This window comes from Gigantopelta aegis, chromosome 10 (assembly GCF_016097555.1).
Source record: "Gigantopelta aegis isolate Gae_Host chromosome 10, Gae_host_genome, whole genome shotgun sequence".
NCBI lineage: Eukaryota > Metazoa > Mollusca > Gastropoda > Neomphalida > Peltospiridae > Gigantopelta > Gigantopelta aegis.
The window spans coordinates 15,727,318-15,752,182 of record NC_054708.1 but is presented as its reverse complement, the minus strand read 5'-3'; the positions used below and the strand labels follow the sequence as shown (position 1 = coordinate 15,752,182).

Here is a 24,865-nt window from a genome sequence, read left to right as displayed (position 1 = left end):
ATACAGTTTAATCTGTATAGTATGCACAGTTTTTCTTTTGTTAAAATTACCCTATGCACTTCCATTTTCAATTGTGTCTGATTTAAATACCATATAACATATATTACAGATATTAGACAAAATTGTCTTCACTGCAAAGGTGGGGTGGGACGTAGCACAGTGGTAAAGTGCTTGCTTGATGTGCGGTCAGTGTAAGATCAATCCCCATTGGTGGGCCCATTGGGCTTTTTCTCGTTCCAGCCAGTGCACCACGACTGGTGTCAAAGGTCGTGGTATGTGGTATCCTGTCTGTAGGATGGTGCATATAAAACATTCCTTGCTGCCAATCAAAAAGAGTAGGCCATGAAATGGCGACAGCGGGTTTCCTCTCTCAATATCTGTGTGGTCCTTAACCATATTATAACCATAAATAAAACGTGTTGAGTGCGTCATTAAATAAAACATTTCCTTCCTTCCTTCACTGCAAAGGAGTTTTATTTTATCCTGATGACCTATGGTTGATGTATCACTATTTCAGCTGTGAATTATTAAATTCATTGACAACACTAGTCCATGAATTACATGAATATTAGACCGCCATGAATGAAAGTGATTTCACAATATCTAAAAGTTTAGTTTAAAATATAATTTCAAGATTTAGTGAATTGTTTGTCTGTGTGTATCAGGTTTAACCTGTCACTTGAACATTGATGACTGCGCCAGTAGTCCGTGCAAGGAGGGCAGTATGTGTGAAGACCGAGACAATGACTATCTCTGCAAGTGTGCTCCAGGATATACAGGTAGGAACATATCCACTCACTGGTTGACAATATATAACAAAACAACCTTAACTTTTATTGTTAGATACTTTGTCCATAGGACAGCCATCTTCAGGATGATATATGTTTTGTCCATATGACAGCTACAAGGTAGGACAATACATCCTTATTACTAGTACTTTGTCTTCTGGAGGATTGCCATTTTCAAAACTAGAACTGAATGGATATTTTGGCAGTTGCCTGTTTTTTGCTATCCAGCATACAAAACATTATATTTATATAACTTAACAACAACAACAATATGAATATGATGATGATGATGATGATGATGATGATGATGATGATGATAACTATAATAATGTTTATATGTTTCAGGTAAAACGTGCAGTGTGGATATTAACGAGTGTTCCTCCAACCCGTGTCTACACGGCGGTGTGTGTAAAGAGCTGACACCGAACTCATACACGTGTGTGTGTCCCAGCGGTGTGTCCGGACCGCGCTGTGATGTTGTGTACACGGCCACGTTTGACGGGCAGCAGGGGCTGGAGGTTCGTGTAGACTGGCTGCCGACTGGACGCAGGGTGAGGAGAGCGGCCACATCCACACCCAGTATATCAATCAGATTCACCCTGACTACCACAGTTACCAAGGGAGTGGTGCTTTTTACAAGAGGAGTGAGTATTGTGACATCTTCTTTTTGTGGTGTTCATAACTTTATGAAATTATAACTAACAATTTGTCACAAAATAACAAAACTAGGTGGGAAACAACCTCTTACATTAAGCAACTACCTATCTTAAATAACCAGGGCTAGGTCGGTCACTCACCAAATTTGCCAACTGCGAATTTTGAAAGCAGTTGGGAAATTTTATTTTAATTTGGCAAAAAAATATTATGGTATAATTGACATTTTTTAGAAAATAACTGTTGATTTCTGCAATTTTTCAAGCTGAATAGACAATTTGGGGAAATATTTTTCTCACCCAGAGCTAGCCCTGATAACTCTGAAAAACTAAGGATTATTGAAATTGCAGTGTGTAACATTCAGTACAACTAGATTTCTGTCTTATCACATTATATCAAATTTGATAAAATTGGCAAATCCACAGAATGTGATAAGTTGTCAGCAGCAGATACAGATGAGTTGCACAAAGACAGCAAATTTGTCAGCAACATGAACATCTGCCTGGCATAACGTCATAGAGTGTTCGCCTCAACTTCCATTGGTCTCCAATAAAACATTTCCAATATATATATTTTTTTTTTTTAAATTCTAATAGTAAATTAAATGTTTTAGTTGTAATTCTTTTTTTTAGTATATAGTTGAAGATATAATGTTTATATTTTAAAGCAAAAGTTACTAAATAATTTTGGCAGGAAGCCACCATTATGCAACTTTAAGATAGTACCTTTAAACTGTGAATAAAAATATATACATTTCTAACATAACCAAAATTCTTCTTTCATGGTTTTTTGCTCATTCAATTACTGGTACATGAATTGCATTTGCATAATCTACCACTGCACTTTGCAACTGTTTTGCCCTAACTTATAAATTATATCGTTTGATCAGCTAACAGTTATCAAGAAATAGTACTGCCTCTTAATAACTCCCAAAATGACTGGTATAAATAACTCCCAAAATGACTGGTATAAATATATTATTATATATAATATTCTTGTTATCTTTTTAAGACTGATTCGCAAGGCAGACCCCAGCATTTTGGTGTGGAACTCTTCAACAAGGCATTATGGGTAACACAAAGTCGTGGTGAGAGCACTGTCACAGGACAGTTAGTACTAAAACCACCTGTTGGCGGGATCTTCAGTCACACCGTGGACATCACCATGACAACATCCTCCTCCAACATCACCTTGGATCCCAGCAGTTGTAACATGGATGACTCCAGCTGTCATCTTTCACTTCATCAACAAGAGAGAACTTTACCTTGGAATCTGGAGAACAAACTGAAGCTTGGGAAGCTAAACGTTGTTACTCCATACGTCCGCAGCAAACTCCACACGGTGGATGGTTTCACTGGGTGTCTGGGGGTATTTATAATTATTCACTTATTAATTTTTGACCATCGACTAAGATCATGTTATGAAGTTTAAAGTAGCCACCTTACTTAAAAGGCCACTTTTTGATACTCTCATTGGTGGCTGTTTAACACAGATTTGACTGTATATGAAGAACCATGGTAAGGGATTCTCCTCTGGAATTCATAACAAAGAGTAGCCATTTTGTGATATCAGGATTGTTTCTACATTAACACATCAACCTGTCTTGAATGGATAGCTCAAGAAGCTGAATTGTGTGTCCCAAAAAGTGGAATTAAACTTTAACTGGATATAAGAATGAAATTATGTTTTATCAGTTTAAATAGAGAATATCTAGTTAATGACGTCAGATATTTGCTTTATCCTGTAATGGTAAGAATGGGAAATTCAGCGAGGCTCTGCCGAGTGGAATTTCTCATTTGGCCTGAACAGGATAAAGCAGATATCCGAAATCATAAACTAATTATTATCTTTATTCTGCAGACCCTAAAAATTAAGGGAAAAAGCTATTATTTCTGTTATTTCAGCCTCATTGTACGATGACCTAGAGGTCAAATGAGCAATTTTGTAATGTAGGCTATGCGTGTGATGTCACATGTCTTTGCTTTATCTGTCATCATATTCTGTTAATAGAAATGGTGGTTGCAGGATAAAATTGTGTTTGAGTGCATGGAATAAACAATATTGAAGGATATGGCTCTTCTAGTATGCTCATTCTGCACAGAAAATGCACTTAAGTACTGTCCCATTTTCATTTTAACCTTGCTCTTAAAGGAATGTTAAATTAAGTCTTTTTTACCACTACAGACTTTAGTTGATATATTTTTAACACAAATTTGCTATAACAATTTAAAAAATCACATATTTAATTAAATAACGATAAACATACTAACACTTTCACTATTTAAACACAGATGGCCATCTCCATTAAATAATCAGGATTTTTTTAATTGATTCAGGTACATAATTCTGTTTTTCAATTTTTATAGGAAGTTTGGATACGTATCTTTCCAACAAAGAATGCTTATTTTTTTCATAATAATACTCCTTTAGTGGTCTCATATGTTTGTTTTTTTAAATAATTATCCATGACATTGTATATTGAAAAATAATCAGAACATATCACATACTTTGTTAATGCTTCAGAACTTTGTGATCAATGGGAAGTCACTCAGCCTGCTAACCCCAGATGGCACCACCTCTACATCACCAGCACCAGCTCCAGGCTGCTCCAGCCATGAACCGTGTACCCCCAGTTTCTGTCACAATGGAGGGACGTGTGTTGACGTGTGGACGAGGAAGTACTGTCGGTGTCGACCAGGTTTCTCCGGTGAGTCGTGTAAGTTCCAGAACATGGCTCACTTCTCGCCCGGCTCACTGCTATACTTCAGCGGCGTGTCGCACATCACTGAACTCTCGTTCTGGATCTCGACCACCAACGCTTCCGGAATTATCCTCTACACGGTAAGTCGGTTTTCTGGAAGCATGTGCAGCAATTGTAGAAAGAATGGTCTAGACTGTGGTGAACACAATTTATACGGAGGTTGAGTCATGCTCCTCCAGAAAATAAATTGAAAAAACCCAAAAACATTTGCTTCAGCAGAGGGGGTTTGCCCCCTGAAAGCCTCCCCCTACACAGACGCCTGTTCTCTACATGCAATATCAATACAAGATGATGCATTAAGGACCATACCTATGCTAACATACCTATTGGTGAAGTAAAGCAAGTATTAGGGCACACAATATAGGGTCTTCTCCAGCTAAGTCTATAAGAACCATCATGTTAGACCATCATGTGTAAGGCTTGTAGGTGATGGATTCATAACCTAGTACCTCTGTCATAGGGAATCTTTCACCCAGGAGGTATATATCCTAGGAAATATTCCCCCTGCTCCCACCCACAATGAGTGCACAGCTCAATGGGGAGGTGTAGGGCCAAATTACAAACTTCTTTCTCTTCTATAACCATGGAACTAAATTTAGAAAGGAAACACTACTACAGTACATGTAAGACACTTTTAGAAATTATGTACAGAGATATAAATAAATATATGTTCGGTTACAAGCTTTTTATATTGACACATCTGTGGTTTGAGCTCGTTGAAAATTTTGTGTGTTTTTGTTTGTTTTTTGTAGCTGACGTCTGATGCGATGGCGTTAATGGTGGACCGAGGTCAGATCCGTCTCCAGCTGGTGTCAGAGAACACCGACTTCGTGAGTCGAGTTGGGTATGGTGTGGACAGTGGGGACTGGTACCATGTCAGTCTCACCTTCTCCGGGGGCAGGTTCACTCTTAGACGTAAGATATTCTTTTATCAGTCTCACCTTCTCCAGGGGCAGGTTCACTTTAAGACATAAGATATTCTTTTATTAGTCTCACCTTCTCCGGGGGCAGATTCACGTTAAGACGTAAGATATTCTTTAATCAGGCTCACCTTCTCCGGGGGCAGGTTCACGCTGAGACGTAAGATATTCTTTTATCAGTTTCACCTTCCCTGGTGGCAGGTTCACTTTAAGACATAAGATATTCTTTTATCAGTCTCACCTTCTCCAGGGGCAGGTTCACACTGAGACATAAGATATTCTTTTATCAGTCTCACCTTCCCTGGTGGCAGATTCACTCTTAGATGTAAGATATTATTTTGTCAGATATTTATGTTTTAAGTATGTAAAATATCAACCTTGTCTAGTTATAATCAGTATTTGTATAAACAGAGCCTCGACCAATACTAATTAACGTAGACACAGTTGATAAATTCACATTAAAAACTCCCACCTGTGATGGATCCTCTATTTGTCAGATATTTTATAGAACATTTCTGTTGATCAATAAAGTTAATAAAAACATCAGTGTGTCAGCAAACTTTCATTGCCATAGAAGAAAACCTGCCTGCTTCCTAATAATAAATAAATACATGCTATTTCAATTATGTGTGCCTTATATTGAAAAATATCACATACAAATGAGAATAATATTATTTTACTCCATAACCAGAATATTAAAAAAATGTGGTTTGTGCTGTCTTGTCTGTGCAGTGTTTTTGGGTATGGTGCTATGAAATTGAATGCAACCATAGTCAACAGAGGGTATGGGTGGCCTTCCTCAGAAAGAAAATGGGTTAAGTTTAGGGTCAGGGTTAAGAAAATAATACAGTTATGATAAGAGTACGGTAATTAATTTTGTCAAAAGGTTAACTTTAAAAACAAAATCTGCAAAAAATTAGGGTATGATGCCATACCCATTTTACCCTCTGGCAGATCCTTTGTAGCTGATGAAATAGCATATGAGGTGGCAGTGGGGGTTTTCTTTCTAGCACTGGTGGAAATAATTATAATGATACTGTAATTTAAAATGTACAGAATATATTTTATATTCTAGTATCTACAGAGATGACTGGCTTGTTTGGGACGGCTACTGGCACCGTTGGTAACTTCATCCTGGTTACGATGCCAGTGTTTGTGGGTAAACTTCATGATCACCCAGCATTGGACAAGTGGCGTCTTCGACCATCCAAGATTCCAACCTCAGATGGGTGGGTACAAAGATATTATTCAATAAAATTATAAACTATATTCCAAAATAAATGTTATGGAACTTCACAATATCCATATATAACACTCATTTTTCTTTCTTTTGTTTTTTTGCTTTTCATGTGCACCTCTATCTATTTTAATAATAAAAAAAACTTTATTATTTCACTTATTGCCAATAACGTTGTTTATGTGTTTACAAAGAATATTAATTTTCTTTCTGTATGTTACTGTTATTTTTATTGATATACTGAGTACAAAGTTCTATTTAGTTTTATTTCAATTGTTCCTCTTTGATTGGGAATCTTTACAATGATTAGATTATGAAAGTAAATATTCTGACAGACTTTATTCAAGGCATCTGTAATTGCTGGAACATTTAAATTAATACTGCAGTTAATAGGCCTATTATTATTTATATTATATGGTTACTTATAAAAACAATTACATGTACCGGTATCTCTCGAGTGCTAAATTATATTTTCAATTCCTTTATGAAAATGAAAGTACACATTATTGACTACCATTAAGCTGTTTTAGAATAGCAGACCTTAATTCAGAGTAATACTTCAGAAACCCATCTCCCAATTTTTGGTTTGCTTGTGGTTGTTTTTTTTCAGGGTTTTATTTTAGGATTTTTAAAGCAAAAATAATGGTCCAGCTAAAGCCTGAATGGCTGGAGTAACTCTTGTGGCCCTGATCAGTTAAGGGGATTTCAATTGAATAAATCTATAGAATATCTACAGTCCGTCCCATGTTTTTATAATAATTTGAATGTGCTTTGACTTAAGAAGAAAAATAAAAGTGTTTTGGAAATAACAGAAAAATACTATTTTTGTGTTGCAATTTACAAATTAATTGGCTCAGAAGTAAATAACTTGTAGTAAATTTCATAGTATGAAAAAAGGCATTCTCTGTGGGACTGACTTATAACTGTTATCATGTTTTTCACTTGTGATGACTAGGTTCTCTGGATGTCTGCGAGATCTCACCATCAACAATTACCCCATTAACCTGACCACACACATCAGCTCCATTTTTGGCAATGATCCCCCACCCCCACTGCCTGGCTGCCCCAGGGAGGAAGTCTGCCTCCCTTCCCCGTGTCAGAATGCTGGCGTCTGCTCCACAGGCTGGGTCGGATACAGCTGTCAGTGCTCTGTCAACTTCCATGGAAAGAACTGTTCTGAAGGTAGGTTTGAGTAGACGAATTCTGTCATGCCGCTTTGACACCAAATGTTAATTTACATATCAAGAGTTCATTTCCAAAACCCAAAACGAGAAATATGCCAGTTTTGTTTGTTTGATTGTAGAGTTTGATTGAAAACATATTTTATTGTACAAAGAACAAAAGAATCGGGTACATGTTTGACAACTTAAGAGTCCCTCTTCTATATACATACAATATACATGGCAACCTATATTACATAGCTGTAAATATAAACTTCATATAAACAGTTAAGAATAACAATGAAGGTGTACTGATTTTAATACAACTTAACAATATGACAATAAAGTTTACATAAAAACGAAATCTATAGGATGTTAAAACTGTATATATAATATACACCACGTTATGTTGTAGCAAAATCAGGATTTTTTTTAAATTATATAAATGGATATATCCTGTTTGGGAAATGAACTCTGGTACCGTATATACACACTGATATTATAAACAAGACTGTATCTGAAATGTGAGGGAAATGAACTCTGGTACCATATATACCCACTGATACTATAAACAAGACTATGTATCTGAAATGTGAGGGAAATGAACTCTGGTACCATATATACCCACTGATATTATAAACAAGACTATGTATCTTAAATGTAAGGGAAATGAACTCTGGTACCATATATACACACTGATATTATAAACAAGACTATGTATCTGAAATGTGAGGGAACTGAACTCTGGTACCGTATATACACACTGATACTATAAACAAGACTATGTATCTGAAATGTGAGGGAAATGAACTCTGGTACCGTATATACACACTGATACTATAAACAAGACTGTATCTGAAATGTGAGGGAAATGAACTCTGGTACCATATATACCCACTGATATTATAAACAAGACTATGTATCTGAAATGTGAGGGAAATGAACTCTGGTACCATATATACACACTGATACTATAAACAAGACTATGTATCTGAAATGTGAGGGAAATGAACTCTGGTACCGTATATACACACTGATATTATAAACAAGACTGTATCTGAAATGTGAGGGAAATGAACTCTGGTACCATATATACCCACTGATACTATAAACAAGACTATGTATCTTAAATGTAAGGGAAATGAACTCTGGTACCATATATACACACTGATATTATAAACAAGACTGTGTATCTGAAATGTGAGGGAAATGAACTCTGGTACCGTATATACACACTGATATTATAAACAAGACTGTGTATCTGAAATGTGAGGGAAATGAACTCTGGTACCGTATATACCCACTGATATTATAAACAAGACTATGTATCTTAAATATGAGGGAACTGAACTCTGGTACCATATATACACACTGATACTATAAACAAGACTATGTATCTGAAATGTGAGGGAACTGAACTCTGGTACCATATATACACACTGATACTATAAACAAGACTATGTATCTGAAATGTGAGGGAAATGAACTCTGGTACCATATATACCCACTGATATTATAAACAAGACTATGTATCTGAAATGTGAAGGAAATGAACTCTGGTACCATATATACCCACTGATATTATAAACAAGACTATGTATCTTAAATGTAAGGGAAATGAACTCTGGTACCATATATACACACTGATACTATAAACAAGACTATGTATCTGAAATGTGAGGGAACTGAACTCTGGTACCGTATATACACACTGATACTATAAACAAGACTATGTATCTGAAATGTGAGGGAAATGAACTCTGGTACCGTATATACACACTGATATTATAAACAAGACTATGTATCTGAAATGTGAGGGAAATGAACTCTGGTACCGTATATACACACTGATATTATAAACAAGACTGTGTATCTGAAATGTGAGGGAAATGAACTCTGGTACCGTATATACACACTGATATTATAAACAAGACTATGTATCTGAAATGTGAGGGAAATGAACTCTGGTACCGTATATACACACTGATATTATAAACAAGACTGTGTATCTTAAATGTAAGGGAAATGAACTCTGGTACCATATATACACACTGATACTATAAACAAGACTATGTATCTGAAATGTGAGGGAAATGAACTCTGGTACCGTATATACACACTGATACTATAAACAAGACTATGTATCTGAAATGTGAGGGAACTGAACTCTGGTACCGTATATACACACTGATACTATAAACAAGACTGTGTATCTGAAATGTGAGGGAAATGAACTCTGGTACCGTATATACACACTGATATTATAAACAAGACTGTGTCTCTGAAATGTGAGGGAACTGAACTCTGGTACCGTATATACACACTGATACTATAAACAAGACTATGTATCTGAAATGTGAGGGAAATGAACTCTGGTACCGTATATACACACTGATATTATAAACAAGACTATGTATCTGAAATGTGAGGGAAATGAACTCTGGTACCGTATATACACACTGATATTATAAACAAGACTATGTATCTGAAATGTGACTTTTGTCATTAGAAACGCTCTGTTTAGTTGAAAATGTGTTACAATAGCATAAAATGCAGAACAATCTCTTTAAAGCATAAATTGATTACATGATTTTAAAAATTGTATACATCAATTAAAAATATTATAATAGCCTTTATTTTAAATACAAATAAGTGTTACATGTTTTACAGATATAGCATCATTAATATAGTTTAGAAATGTTTGCCATTGTTTGCTTTTTGCCAAAGTATAGTTTTTTAAATATTGAATATACATGTAATATATTTTTAAAGAATTTATTTTAACACTGAGTCTTTTAAAACATTTTCAGTGTCATCTTCTACATTTGATGGGTTGAAAAGTTTTGCAGACATCACAATTGATAGGTCTAGATTTCCTTTTGGAGATGACGGCAGTTTTGAATTTCGCACTCGACAAGTGACTTCCACACTCATGCACATTGAGCTGTCAAAACGAAGCAGTGGGGAAGTCCGAGGGTTACAGTTCCGACTGTATAAACAGCAACTACAGGTTGTCTCCAGTTTCAATGGAGGTCAGTATAAAGATTGACATAATTTCAGGTACAATTAGATTGTTTTTTGACTGCCTCAGTTTTGAGTCTTAAAGGCACAGTTCCTGGTTTCAGCTCATGAAAATGGACACTAACTTTGGTTAATCTACAAACCTGAAACACTTGTGGATAAAGTTATAAACCATAAATCTGTGATATTTAAACGGGGAAATATTATCTAAAAGTTGATTAGAGCCTGGCTCAATAGCAGTTACTTCTCAGAAGTATATGTGTTTTTAAAATTATGAAACATTTATTTCAGTATAAAAAAAACATGGATGACCAGAAACACTTCAGATGTATGGAAATAGTTAATACAGTGAAACCTCTCAAAACCGAACCCTCTGTAAATCAGAATTCCCTCAAAACTGGATGTTTTTCATGGGCCTTTTTTAAATATCTGTTCAGAAGAGAACCTCTGTAAACGGGATACCTCTAAAAACCAGACTTTTTACTTGGTCCTGAGCATGTCCGGTTTAGAGGAGTTTCACTGTATTAACAATAAAATCTAAAAGTAAGGTCTGGTTTTAATTATCAAAAATAGCTTTAATAGTAAAACAAAAAATACATAGTTTTTTTTAAGCCTTAGGTCAGTCACTTTAATAACACAAAAAGCTTAGTTTTGGTGGTCTCATCACTTAAGAGAAATTTCACTTAAATCTACAATGAACTGAAAATAAAAACTATAGTTTTCTGTCTGATATATTGTGATGAGACAAAATTCATTGGAAACCACAGTGAAATAAATGTTAACAACACCCTACAACTAAGTTACCAGTATATGACTAAAGTGATGACTTCAGCTTTCCAGTACAGTCTTAAAATTAAGTAATATTGCTTCTGCTGTCACATTTTGTTTCTACATATAACAGCTCATTACATACCAATTTCAAACAATGCCATATCATTTTGGTACAGATGTAGTTTTATCAGGATTATAAAGGGTTTAAAATTTTGAATTTTAGAAATGTAATATAACACAGCACTAAGTAAAATAATTTGATACTATACCTTATTTTCACCTTGTATATATATATATTTTTAGATTATGATCTATGTAATTTTCATTGGATATAAGCATGGAAATAAGTTGAAATGAATGAATGAATAATGTACATGCAATATTATCTCTTCATTTTCATTTATTTCTATTTTTCAGCAACTCTGATGCTTCCAAAACAACTGTCTGATGCAGAGTGGCACATGGTTCAGTGGCAACGAGATGGCAGGAGTCTGGTGGTGTCTGTGGATGATGTCCAAAAGAAACTTAATGCTGAATTTGACCTCTACAGTCCTCACTTCAACACCACCATCAAGGTTTACATCGGAGCTCAGCCTCTCACTCCTGGTACAGTCAATTTTAACTTGACTTGGGGTTTTTCTTTCTTTTTTGAGCAGAAATATGAATTACACTGAGAGTTTTTGTATATATATTAGAATGAATGAAAGAATTAATATGATTTATAAAAGTCCTTAAAATATGAATCATATTGAAATTTGTTGTAATTTTAAATACCTACTGTGGTTTTGTAACAAAGGGATCTTTTTATGATGAATGAATTCCTTGCAGAATGAGAGATAAATAAAACATGAATCAATTCCACTAGATTAATATGACCAACAATTTGGTTTTGTAAGCGTCGATCTTTTTGATGTCCTTGCAGAAGAGATTGTATTAAAATGACAACAAATTTAACATGTCCAGTGGATTGTATTAGAATCACAGAAAATGTGATAGCTAAAAAGGAGTAGAAAGGTTAACCTGCTAGTATTTACAGATAAAGAACATTGTAATGACAACAGAAAAAGAGCAAAGCTGCTGAAATTTCTAATAAATTCTGTGCATTAATCAATATTATATTATTATTATTATTATATATATACTACTCAAAAGAATTTAAGGGTCAAAAATGTATAACCAAATAAGTTTCAGAGTGTATTAGATTGATGATGTAAACTACACCAAAAATGTTATTTATTGTTCCATATTTACAAAAAACCACAAATAAACGTCACTGTATACAAGAAAGTCACATGACATGCTGTCAAAGTTGAAGGTTGTCAAACATGGATTTTACACATTAGAACATTCGTTTAATAGTGTGTGAATCCACCCCTGGCGCGAATACACTCGACACATCATTGCCTCATGCTGTTGATCAGACGTCTGAAGAACTCTTGGGGAATGGCCTGCCACTCTGCCATAAGAAGTTGACCCAGATCATGAAGGTTGGCCGGAGGGGCATGGTTATTCCGAACTCTCCTGCCTAATTCGTCCCAGGCGTGCTCTGTTGGGGCCAAGTCAGGCGAATATGCTGGCCAATCCATCCTGGCGATACCTTGTTGTCTGAGAAAGTCCGTTACCACCCTGGCGCGGTGGGGTCTGGCATTGTCATCCTGCAGAACTGCCCCGCCGCCAATCTGCTGAAGGCCTGGGAGAACCAACGGCCGGATAATCTCATTCAGATAGCGGATTCCATTCAGATTGCCATCCACCACATAGAGGGGGGTCCTGTGGTGGATAGAGATGCCACCCCACACCATGACGCTGCCACCACCAAACCGGTGACATTGTCTAACGTTAACGTCAGCGAAGCGCTCCCCAGGACGTCTGTAGACACGGACCCGACCGTCGTTGAACTGGAGACTAAACCTGGACTCATCAGTGAACATCACTCGACCCCACTGAACACGTTGCCACCGCAGATGAAGCGTGCACCAGTGACGTCTGGCCGTTCTGTGACGTGGTAGGAGTGGTGGTCGAACAGCCTGGCGACGGCAGCGTAGATTATTGGCTCTCAGACGATTGCGTATGGTTTGATCAGACACTCGAGTTCCAGTCGCAGTCCGCAGATTGTCACGTAATCGGCGTGCAGTGGTTGTGCGTTGACGTAGAGCCATATTGGTGATGTAGCGGTCCTCTCTATTTGTAGTGCTTCGGGGTCTTCCCGAACGTGGACGATTTCGAACAGAATTCGTTGCTTGGTACCGTTGCCACAGCCGGCCAACGACACTCTGACTGACACCAAGTCTCAGAGCAACATTTCTTTGCGTATTGCTATCCTGAAGCCAAGCAATAGCCCTTCCTCGATCTTCGATAGTCAGTTGAAGTCGTACCATTGTCAAATTTGGAGTGTGCACCGTACACGAACGCAAGCTCCAATTATACGGAAATTCAGCATTGGGAACATGGAATACACGTGCAAAGCGTGCAAATGAAGCGCTTTGTGAAAAAGCAAGTTATGGGCACTTAGCAGACCTTTCGCTTTCGCCCTAATTTACGTGCAAATGTAAGCATGTTTTCGCCATTAGAACTAGTCGACAGTGTCAATGACAGTGGATTTTAATTCATTTATGGGTTGCTTAGACCCACTTTCGTCAAAATGGAACAATACCATGCGTGACATTATGGTCTAGCTAATATAATTGACATTCAGAAAATAATGTCGAAAATATCGTCTGACCCTTAAATTCTTTTGAGTAGATATATATTATTATTTCGTTTTTAAATTTCTCTTTCAGGATATCGTGGTAAGATGGTTGGCTTTTTCAAAGGATGTCTGCGATCTGTGACCTTCAACAAGGCTTATCTCAACTATCTCCCGAGCCACGCCCCTCAGCCTGGTGTCGTGGCAACCAACATCAGCATTCGTTCTGGTTGCCATGGTGACGACGTCTGCTCGGAGAACCCCTGTCCCGCCAACTCGTACTGCGACTCTGACTGGAATTTGTACTCGTGTCCTTGTCTCGGCGGCTGGGAGGGTGTGAACTGTTCCACCAGCGTGGATGACTGCAAGAATCATCGGTGCCAGAATGGAGGGCGGTGTCTCGACGACCACAAGTCGTATGTTTGCGAATGTCCGCACAATTACACGGGACAGTTCTGTGAGTCACTGTTCAGGATCTGTGATACCAATCCGTGCTTCCCAGCCAACACTGTTCAGTGTCTGTCCATCTTGCCATCAGAGTACCAATGTCAGTGTAAAGCAGGTTGGACCGGAAAGAACTGCACCAAAGATATAGATAACTGCTTGTCTCAGCCTTGTTTAAATGGAGCTAACTGCACAGACTTGATCAATTCATACAAGTGTCGGTGCTCGAGTGAGTTCTTTGGTGAGAAATGTCAGTTTAGACGTATCTGTTCTTCCAGTCCTTGCTACAACAGTGGAAGTTGTGTACCAAATGATGACAACACGAACTACAAATGCCAGTGTGTGAATAATTATATGGGAAAACAGTGTGAGAAGTATAATTACTGTCACGATCACCTGTGTTCCAATAAATCAACATGTGTGTTACAACAGAGTGCGTATGTTTGTTCTTGTGTTCCTGGTACGTACGGGGTGTATTGTCAGTATACAGACCACTGTTATTCCAATCCATGTGAAAACAATGCTGAATGTCGTAATGATGTTCGTACATACAGGTGTGAATGCCCATTCTTCTTCACCGGGAAAAACTGTGAAACTCCCATCAATCAGTGCAGGTTTAATCCATGTTATAACGGTGCCACGTGTTATTTTAATGAATCTCTCTTAATCCATCAGTGTCACTGTCGTGTTGGATTCACAGGCCAGCGTTGTGAGACAGATATCAACGAATGTCTGTCACAGCCATGTAAAAATGGAGGAAGGTGTATAGAGAGTAGTTCCAAACCGGACAAGATGTTTTATGCAGGATATCATTGCCAGTGTCTTCCAGGCTTTGTGGGGAACAACTGTGAAACAGAGACACAAGAATGTTCCAGTAATCCATGTCTGCATAACGGTACTTGCGTAGAACTTCAAAATGCATTTCAGTGTAAATGTCTGTCAGGATTCGAAGGACTGACCTGTGAATATGACAGAAGAGCTTGTCAGTCATCTCCTTGCCAGAACAATGCCAACTGTTTACAGAACGTTGACAAGAGTTACTTTTGTGAATGTAAAGTGGGTTTCACGGGACGTCATTGTCAGATAAACATTAACGACTGCGACAGTCATCGTTGTCTAAATGGTGCGACTTGTGTGGACATGACAGCGGGTTACACCTGCTCCTGTCTCCCCGGTTACACTGGGACGTACTGTGAGCACATCGCAGACTCCTGTTTCAGCCAGCCGTGTTTTAACGGTGGGACGTGTCACTATCAGGGCCTGTGTAGCTGTAACAACATCGTCAGCAGGTGTGGCTGGCACAACGAGACTTGTCAGCAGCGTCTGTGTTCCACGGTGTCTGGTTGTTCAGAGTACGACAAGTCATACAGGTGTGACTGTCACAAGACAGGATTCACAGGGGCACAGTGCACGGACGATGTTGATGAGTGCAGAGTTGCCTCCCCTTGTAAAAATGGTGGCAAATGTGTAAACACTGTCGGTGGGTTTTCGTGTGATTGTCATGGAACTGGTTATGCTGGAAATAATTGCTCAGAAGATATAGATGAATGTGATATTAAATCTGTATGCTTTAATGGAGGTAAGTCAATCATAAAGGTGCTGTCACATCTTACAAATGGCAATAAAGATTATTTGTGTAGTTATTAATGTTATGAGTTATAAGCATGAAAAAATGACATTGGTGACTCAGTTTTTTGTGATGCTATTTGCAGTTTTAAGACTGAATTCTGTTTATCCAAATCATAACTATAACCAAAACAAACATTGTTCTCATTAACACTGGAATGACTGTGGGAAAATACATATTGCATGCATTTGAAATGATTAAAAACCCAAACAAAACACCCCTTTATGATTTGTTTTTGTTATAATGTCCTCTTTATTTTGCATTTGTTTAAATATTTATTCAATCAACATGTGTCATAGTACAAACTTGTGGCTAAAGAGTCCATTTTTGAATTGTTAATGTAGCAATTTGAATTTGTTTTGCGTAGCTATTTTGCAATTAGTATTCATCTCACCACAGTTCAAAAACTCTATAATGACTGAGCCCACATTAAAATCTGTTAAACACACATTTTTCTATCAGCCTCAAGTTATATTAATTATATTTTACAGACCACAAAATCACAGTTGTGCTAGATGAAAGATATGCATTATGACACTTGTGTCAGTTATTATATCTATAGTTTCAAAATAGGCTTGGTCAGAAATAAAGATACATAGAACTTGAAGCAAGGACATAGGTGGGATCTAGCTTAGTTACTATAGAGAGCTCCCCTGAGGTGGTTGCATCGTAGGTCAAACCACCTCAGTGGATCTATTTCTTGATTGGGTTTTTCCCATCCCAACCAGTATGCCATGACTAGTATATCAAAAGCCATGGTATGTGTTGTCCTATCTGTGGTGAAGTGCATATAAGAGATCCATTGCTATTAGTGACACCATGTAGCTGGTTTCCTCTAAAACTTTTGAGTCAATACATATTACCAAATATTTGACATCCAATAGTAGAAAATTAATAAATCAAATTGCTCTAGTGGTGTTGGAAAACAAAAACCTTTAACTTTTGATATGCAAACACCTCAATATGCGTTCCCTTAATTTCAGGTTCGTGTACCAATCTACCTGGGACATTCACCTGCCGCTGCCCCGACGGATGGACTGGACAGACGTGTGGACAGAACACTGACGACTGTCATAGCACTCCCTGTCAACACGGAGGACGTTGTACGGATGCTGTCAACGGCTACACATGTATGTGTAGTGGCACCGGCTTCAAGGGAGACAACTGCGAGATAAACATCGACAACTGCGTAGGCCACATCTGCCAACATGGTGCCAGATGTGTGGACGGCATCGACAGTTACTCCTGCAACTGCAGCAACACGGGTTTCACCGGCCCGCTCTGTCAGACCAAAGTGGACGAGTGTCGTGGTCGGCCATGCAGAAATAACGGGACCTGTGTCGATGGGGACAGGTCCTTCGCATGTGATTGTACAGAGACGGGATATCAGGGAAAGTTGTGTGAAGAAGATGTGGATGAGTGTGGCGATGGTTCACATAAATGTGTGACGGGCTCCACTTGTGTAAATCTGCCTGGCGGGTACAGCTGTAGCTGCGACAATCAAAGAACCGGTAAGCTTTAGTACTTGTGATTACAGTCAAAGAACTGGTAAGCTTTATTACTCGTGATTACAGTCAAAGAACTGGTAAGCTTTATTACTCGTGATTACAGTCAAATAACTGGTAAGCTTTATTACTCGTGATTACAGTCAAAGAACTGGTAAGCTTTATTACTCGTGATTACAGTCAAAGAACTGGTAAGCTTTATTACTTGCGATTACAGTCAAAGAACCGGTAAGCTTTATTACTTGCTATTACAGTCTAAGAACTGGTAAGCTTTATTACTTGTGATTACAGTCGAAGAACCGGTAAGCTATATTACTTGTAATTACAGTCAAAGAACCAGTAAGCTTTATTACTTGTAATTACAGTCAAAGAACCAGTAAGCTTTATTACTTGCGATTACAGTCAAAGAACCGTTAAGCTTTATTACTTCTGATTACAGTCAAAGAACTGGTAAGCTTTAGTACTTGTGATTACAGTCAAAGAACTGGTAAGCTTTATTACTTGTGATTACAGTCAAAGAACTGGTAAGCTTTAGTACTTGTGATTACAGTCAAAGAACCAGTAAGCTTTATTACTTGTGATTACAGTCAAAGAACTGGTAAGCTTTATTACTTGTGATTACAGTCAAAGAACTGGTAAGCTTTATTACATTCTGATTACAGTCTAATATTCCAAATTTATCCTATAACTTACCCATAATATCCATGTTATAAACACATATGGTATTTTCATTTTTAACCTGGTTAATATGTTTTTTGCTGTCAATGAGTTTTTTGTTTAAAAGCAAACAGGACATGTATATAGAGAATAACTAGTTTATCTGCTTTATCCTGTGAAGGTAAGAATGGGAAATTATGCGAGGCTTTGCTGAGTGGAATTTCTCATTCGGCCTGAACAGGATAAAGCAGATATCCAACATCATTAACTAGTTATTATCTTTATCCTGCAGACCATAAAAAATAAGGGGAAAAGCTATTATTTCCTAGAGGTCAAATGAGTGATTTTGTAATGTAGGCTATGCATGTGACGTCACATGAGTGATGTCAAAAGTCATATCCCGATAGTAGCAGAATATCACTTTGCTTTATCCGACATCATATTCTGTCAATAGAAACGGTGGTTGCAGGATAAATTTGAGTATAATGTGACATCAAACTACATTTGTGCTAATCGTGATGTTAGTGCTGGAGGCAACTTTAGAACTGTGAATTAGGGAATAGGTCCACTGAGGGAATTTGGTCCTACTAACTGAGCTAGTTAAAGTTAGTTTGTTTTGTTCAACGACACCACTAGAGCACATTGAATTGTTAATCATCGGCTATTGGATGTCAAAAATTTGAAAAATAGTCTTAGAGACGAAACCCATTATATTTTTCCATTACTAGAAAGAGATCTTTTATATGCACCATCCCACAGACAGGTTAACACATGCCACGTTTTTTTATATACCAGTAGTGGTGCACTGGCTGAAATGAGAAATAGTCTAATGGGCCTACTGACTGGAACCGATCATACATGGACCGCATATCAAGTGAGTGTTTTACCACTGGGCTACGTCCTGCTCCACTAACTGAGCTAGATCCCACCCTTCATTTGAGTATGTTATTAAATAAACATATGTGAGACAGAGAGAATATAAACAATCTCTTGGTGCTTTTGGTAGGGATAGCCCAATTGATGGCTGTGGGTTTGTTCTCTAATAATGGTCCATTTACCTTTGGTTTCTACACAGCACAAAGGTAGCTGAAATCCATGCTCAGGGCAGCAAACTTGAATCTTAGTTGGATAGGCTGTAACAAGAAAACAAACATGGTATACATTTGAAACAGATAGGCCTGGATAGCGTCGTGGTTAAGCCATCAAACTACAGGCTGGTAGGTACAGGGTTTGCAGCCCGGTACCGGCTCCAACCCAGAGCGAGTTTTACCAACTTAATGGGTAGGTGTAAGGCCACTACACCCTCTTCTTTCTCACTAACCACTAACCAACTAACAAGTAACCCACTGTCCTGGACAGACAATCCAGATAGCTCAGGTATGTGCCCAGGACAGCGTGCTTCAACCTTAATTGGATATAAGCACGAAAACAAATTGAAATAAAATGAAACAGTTAAGAGGATTAAAATGTCAGAAACTAGAAACTTTAGCACAACCATCAAATTGTTACCCATAAATAACTTCACCAACAAGCTTTAGCACAACTATCAACTTGTTACCCATAAATAACTTCACCAACACGCTTTAGCACAACCATCAACTCGTTACCCATAAATAACTTCACCAACACGCTATAGCACAACCATCAACTTGTTACCCATAAATAACTTCACCAACAAGCTATAGCACAACCATCAACTTGTTACCCATAAATAACTTCACCAACAAGCTATAGCACAACCATCAACTTGTTACCCATAAATAACTTCACCAACAAGCTTTAGCACAACCATCAACTTGTTACCCATCAATAACTTCACCAACAAGCTATAGCACAACCATCAACTTGTTACCCATCAATAACTTCACCAACAAGCTAGTGATATGAATCGTCTAACAACTACCCAGTGACATGTATTAGCTGTAGGTGTATCAGGTTCACTGATTCTCAACAGGTTTAGTGTTTACAGTAGTCTTAATTTCAACTGATAACGTGGAAAATACTTAATGCCTTGATCCCTCTGCTGGGGTCATAAAAACCTGATATCTTGATAATACTGTTAGCTGAAGGTACTAAAGGTAGAGTGGAATATATACAGAGATGATAATGACCTTGGACATAAATTGTTGAATCATGTAAAGTAATTATAGCAGGGATTAAACTTAATGACAGCACCAATGGCATATTTTGTGCTACAGGCCTGGTGCTTATAAAACTTTTAGTTTTCATGCTGGGTATCATTAAACATTCATTCATTCATTCATTATAAAACTTTTAGTTTTCATGCTGGGTATCATTAAACATTCATTCATTCATTCATTATAAAACTTTTAGTTTTCATGCTGGGTATCATTAAACATTCATTCATTCATTCATTATAAAACTTTTAGAGTCTAGACTTGAGAGTCTGAGACAGTAACGTCATGGCAATGCCATACAAACTGCATGCATGTGCTGTCATTTGAGATTGAGTCTGGACTCTAAATGTTTTATAAGCACGGGCCCTGGATACAATTTGGTATACATTATCTGTCAGTATTTAACATTTGTACATTCAAAATATGTCTTCATAACATATAGTAAAATAACCTTTCAGTCATGTTTATTTGCTGTGAAAGTTTTTTGTTTTTTTTAAACTGCCATAGACAGACTTAAAATGTTATATAGTGTGTATATATATATATATATATACACAGTGGACTCTGTCTAAACCGGACTCACTTCGTACCGTCGAAATAGTCCGGTTTACAAAGGACCTGTTTAGACAGAGTTCATCCAGAGTTATGGTTCTTGAATGATCAACAACTCGCGATCAACAATGACATTTGAACCCATGGATGGTTGGGAAACACAGTCAGCCATACAAGCCAAACTTGCAATTGATTATTTCACAGACATAAAAAATATACCTAAAGGGACATTCCTGAGTTTGCTGCAATTTTTAAGATGTTATCCACCAACAGAGACTTTTTTTAACGATTGTAATTACATATCAAATATATTTGTCTGCATAAAATATTAGTGGCTGCATATTAAACGTGTTTCTGGTCGTTCTAATATTTGTACTAGGTTAAATTTCATTTTATTTCCTAAAACATTATTTATTCGTACGTACGAAATTATTTGAATACAAAATCCAGATCTAACGGCCTACTGCAATAAGAGTAAACTTCACACCAGTGCGATTACATTTTGTATTCAATCTTGCGGCGGCGTCCTGATTACTCGGCAATTGATGATCATTGTTCAACTAATTAAGCAGCCCGTCATTCAGTCAAATCCCAATCCGGTGTAGACAGAGGTATTTAATGTATGAATGGTTCTTTCGTTCCTGATTTTTGATCCGGAGTCCGGAGTAGACAGAGTATGGATTAGGCAGAGATTTATACCTAAGAGATAAATGGTAGCTGGACGGGGCTTTAGAAATGGACCGGTTTAAGCAGAGAGCTGGATTACACAGAATCCGGTTTAGACAATCATGTTTGCATTTCTGTTTTTTTCAGGTGTATTTTGTGAAAGTGCAGTGGGACAGGTCTCATCTGACGACAGTTCTCCGAGTATGGGCGTGGTGGCAGCGTGCGTGGTCATTGTTTTAGTCTTACTGGCCACAGTGCTACTTTACGGTGCGTGGCATGTGCGGCGGAAACGCAAGATGACTGGTCATTACGAGCCGTCGCAAGTGGAGAAAAATACGCCGTCACCAATACCGATGGAACGAATGATTGATGAGACCAGGGGAGAGATTCTTATTTAAGGGAACTTTATAACATGGAATTGTGCAACAAATAATAATATTATGTCTTTCATCATTAACATACAGGGTTTTTAGATTTAACAAAAAAAAATTTGCTCAGAAAATTAAAAACTGCAAAAGCTTTATTACAATAATGGTTACTGTATTCTAAACTTTACAACAAATATATACTGATGAGAACAAATATAAGGGAACACAGAGCTACTTCTTGCACTCACCAAATTCACCAATTGTGAATTTTAAAAGCAATTAAGAAATTTTATTTTAATTTAGCAAAATAATTTCATAAAATAATTGATATTTTGTTAGAACATAACTGGGTTTCTGAAATTTTTAAGCTTAATAGATAATTTGGCAACATTTTCTACTCACCCAAAGCTAGCCCCGGGAACAAACCAAACCCCTCATCCACAGTTTTAGGAAGTTGCCTGTGTGACTGGTAATCATTCTTTCAGTACTGACATTCAGTCCCACATTACATCTGTGTATTTTATTCAGGTATAAATTCTCTACAAGTGAAAGAAATTTGATCTCAAATACCATGCATTCCCTTAATTTGTTTTCATCTGAAGTTCTACATTTCATTCATAATTCTACCATTTATAATAACTAAGATAATAATTTTCAAGTTTTGGTCATTGTCACACATCGGGTACCCAAAAGAAACAAAACGCTAACTCATAAGTCATTTCTTACATATTTAATCACACCAATAACAAAACCCTCCCCTGCAGTTTTGTTTATTTATGAAATTTGTTTCAACTATTTTGGTGGTGTATGATGATTTCAATTTCTAGTCCTTGAACACAAACTTATACATCATGCCCGATATACTGATTCACATTGCAATTTTATAAAATGGATCAGTGTAAGTGTTATAACTACAGCCACACCCACCATTGTCTTATACTAAGGCAGCAATACATTACTTCAATTATTATTTAAAAAATGTTTAAGTAATTGAAAAGCCATGGTAATTTTGAACCAGCCCTCAAGGTGCCAAACGTTCCCCTGCTACTCTAAAATGCTTAGTGTCCCTTGTTCCAAAGAATCTGATGTTCGTACTACATGTATTTAGTATACCAGGTATTACACAAATGTATATTTATTTTGGTCGATCTCTCAATATATATGTTTGTTGTTTTATTTTGCAGTTACAGCCAATTATATATTTTAAAATTTGTGCCAATGTTTTTTGAAAATTGTTGTTTCATATTGAAGTCCTATTTATATATAGTTATATGGACAGTCTTCTGCAGCTACATAATGCACAACTATGAATGAACAGAATTTTATAAATATAAGATATTAAACAAGCTTCCATTTCCTATCATGTTTATGTCCTGAGTGAAGTAATTTTCAGTTGCTACGAGCTTTAGCGATACGAAATGGTAGCGAGTTTAATATCCTACTTATTACCCATAATTAATCATTCTTAAATATATATCGCTCAACTCATTTGGTTGATGTTCCTGTAAAATTGTAGTGCGCCAAGCGATTACATCATCGTGTGACATCGAAGTGTTACGTCCCACTTGGCATTTTAGTGGAACGTATCACTTTGATATGTACCAAGATATTTTTAACCATATGGGTAATAATATACATGGTGCCCTTGTGTTAGAATTGTAAAGTAAATGTTTACCCAAGATATATAACATCAACTGCAATTAATTTAAGACAAACAATTCTTTCAATATTAGCCAGTTTAGCAAATATGTTATAAAACTGCAATTAAATTTGACAGTGTAAACTGCACAAACACTGAACATTCCAACAGATGGGGCCAATTTACAAAGCCTATTTTCTTAAACGTAGGTGTTTAAGCATTGTAAATACTTACAGGAGCAGGATTTAGCTCAGTTGGTTGAGTGCTGCTTGCGGTGCAGGATCGAACCACCTCGGTGGATCCATTCAACTGATTTGGGGGTTTTCTTGTTCCAACCAGTGAACCACAACTGGTTAAAGGCTGTGGTATGTGCTTTCCTGTCTGTAGGAAAGTGCATATAAAAGATCCCTTGCTGCATTAGAAAAATGTAGCAGGTTTTCTCGGCTGACTACGTGTCAGAATTACCAAATGTTTGACATCCAATAGCCAGTGATTAATTAATCAATGTGCTCCAGTGGTGTCTTTAAACAAAACAAACTTTAACTTCTGTAAATGCTTACATGCGTGTAAGACATAAACAGCTTTGTAAATTCAGCCCATGGTGTTTTATCATAAAATGTACAGTGAAACCTCTCAAAACCAGACCCTCTGTAAACCGGAATCCCCTCAAAACCGGACCCTCTGTAAACCGGAATCCCCTCAAAACCAGACCCTCTGTAAACCGGAATCCCCTCAAAACCAGACTCTCTGTAAACCGGAATCCCCTCAAAACCGGACCCTCTGTAAACCGGAATCCCCTCAAAACCAGACCCTCTGTAAACCGGAATCCCCTCAAAACCGGACCCTCTGTAAACCGGAATCCCCTCAAAACCGGACCCTCTGTAAACCGGAATCCCCTCAAAACCAGACCCTCTGTAAACCGGAATCCCCTCAAAACCGGATGTTTTTCATGAGCCCTTTTTAAATATATGTACATAAGAGAACCTCTCTAAACCAGATACCTCTTAAACCAGACTTTTTACTTGGTCGAGAAGGTGTCCGGTTTAGAGGAGTTTCACTGTATTTGTGATTGGAATAGTGAGTAATATTCTTCAGCATTATTTGTATCGATGTATGAACCTTGCTACATGATGTATTAGCTATTTCTAGTTACAGTGATAGGTTTGTTCAGTTTTCATTATAATGGTTGTTGCTGGTTTTTTATTTATATTATTATTATTTTATTTTTTTCTGTTTATAATCGTTGTTGCAGGTTTATTTATTTCTGTTTA

The 24,865-nt window shown here is 37.2% G+C and overlaps 1 protein-coding gene across 2 annotated transcripts in view; it reads left to right on the top strand.

Annotated features, from left to right (window-relative positions):
* The window catches only part of LOC121384157 (protein crumbs homolog 1-like), a 56,015-nt gene extending 32,122 nt beyond the window's left edge, over positions 1 to 23,893 (top strand). Inside the window, exons 12-24 of one of the 2 annotated variants that reach the window (XR_005959353.1) lie at positions 666 to 779; positions 1,134 to 1,432; positions 2,454 to 2,810; positions 3,966 to 4,283; positions 4,956 to 5,118; positions 6,199 to 6,352; positions 7,316 to 7,542; positions 10,331 to 10,552; positions 11,730 to 11,918; positions 14,093 to 16,021; positions 17,053 to 17,580; positions 19,027 to 19,105; positions 21,735 to 21,863. Coding sequence is in view for 1 of the 2 variants with exons in the window: in XM_041514413.1 (XP_041370347.1) it covers positions 666 to 779; positions 1,134 to 1,432; positions 2,454 to 2,810; positions 3,966 to 4,283; positions 4,956 to 5,118; positions 6,199 to 6,352; positions 7,316 to 7,542; positions 10,331 to 10,552; positions 11,730 to 11,918; positions 14,093 to 16,021; positions 17,053 to 17,580; positions 21,735 to 21,985 (4,751 nt within the window). In the remaining variant the exon portion in view is untranslated. Of the gene's footprint in view, positions 1 to 665; positions 780 to 1,133; positions 1,433 to 2,453; positions 2,811 to 3,965; positions 4,284 to 4,955; positions 5,119 to 6,198; positions 6,353 to 7,315; positions 7,543 to 10,330; positions 10,553 to 11,729; positions 11,919 to 14,092; positions 16,022 to 17,052; positions 17,581 to 19,026; positions 19,106 to 21,734 lie in introns of both variants that reach the window. The other variant, XM_041514413.1, reaches the window with a different exon arrangement.
* Positions 23,894 to 24,865: the final 972 nt, after the last annotated feature.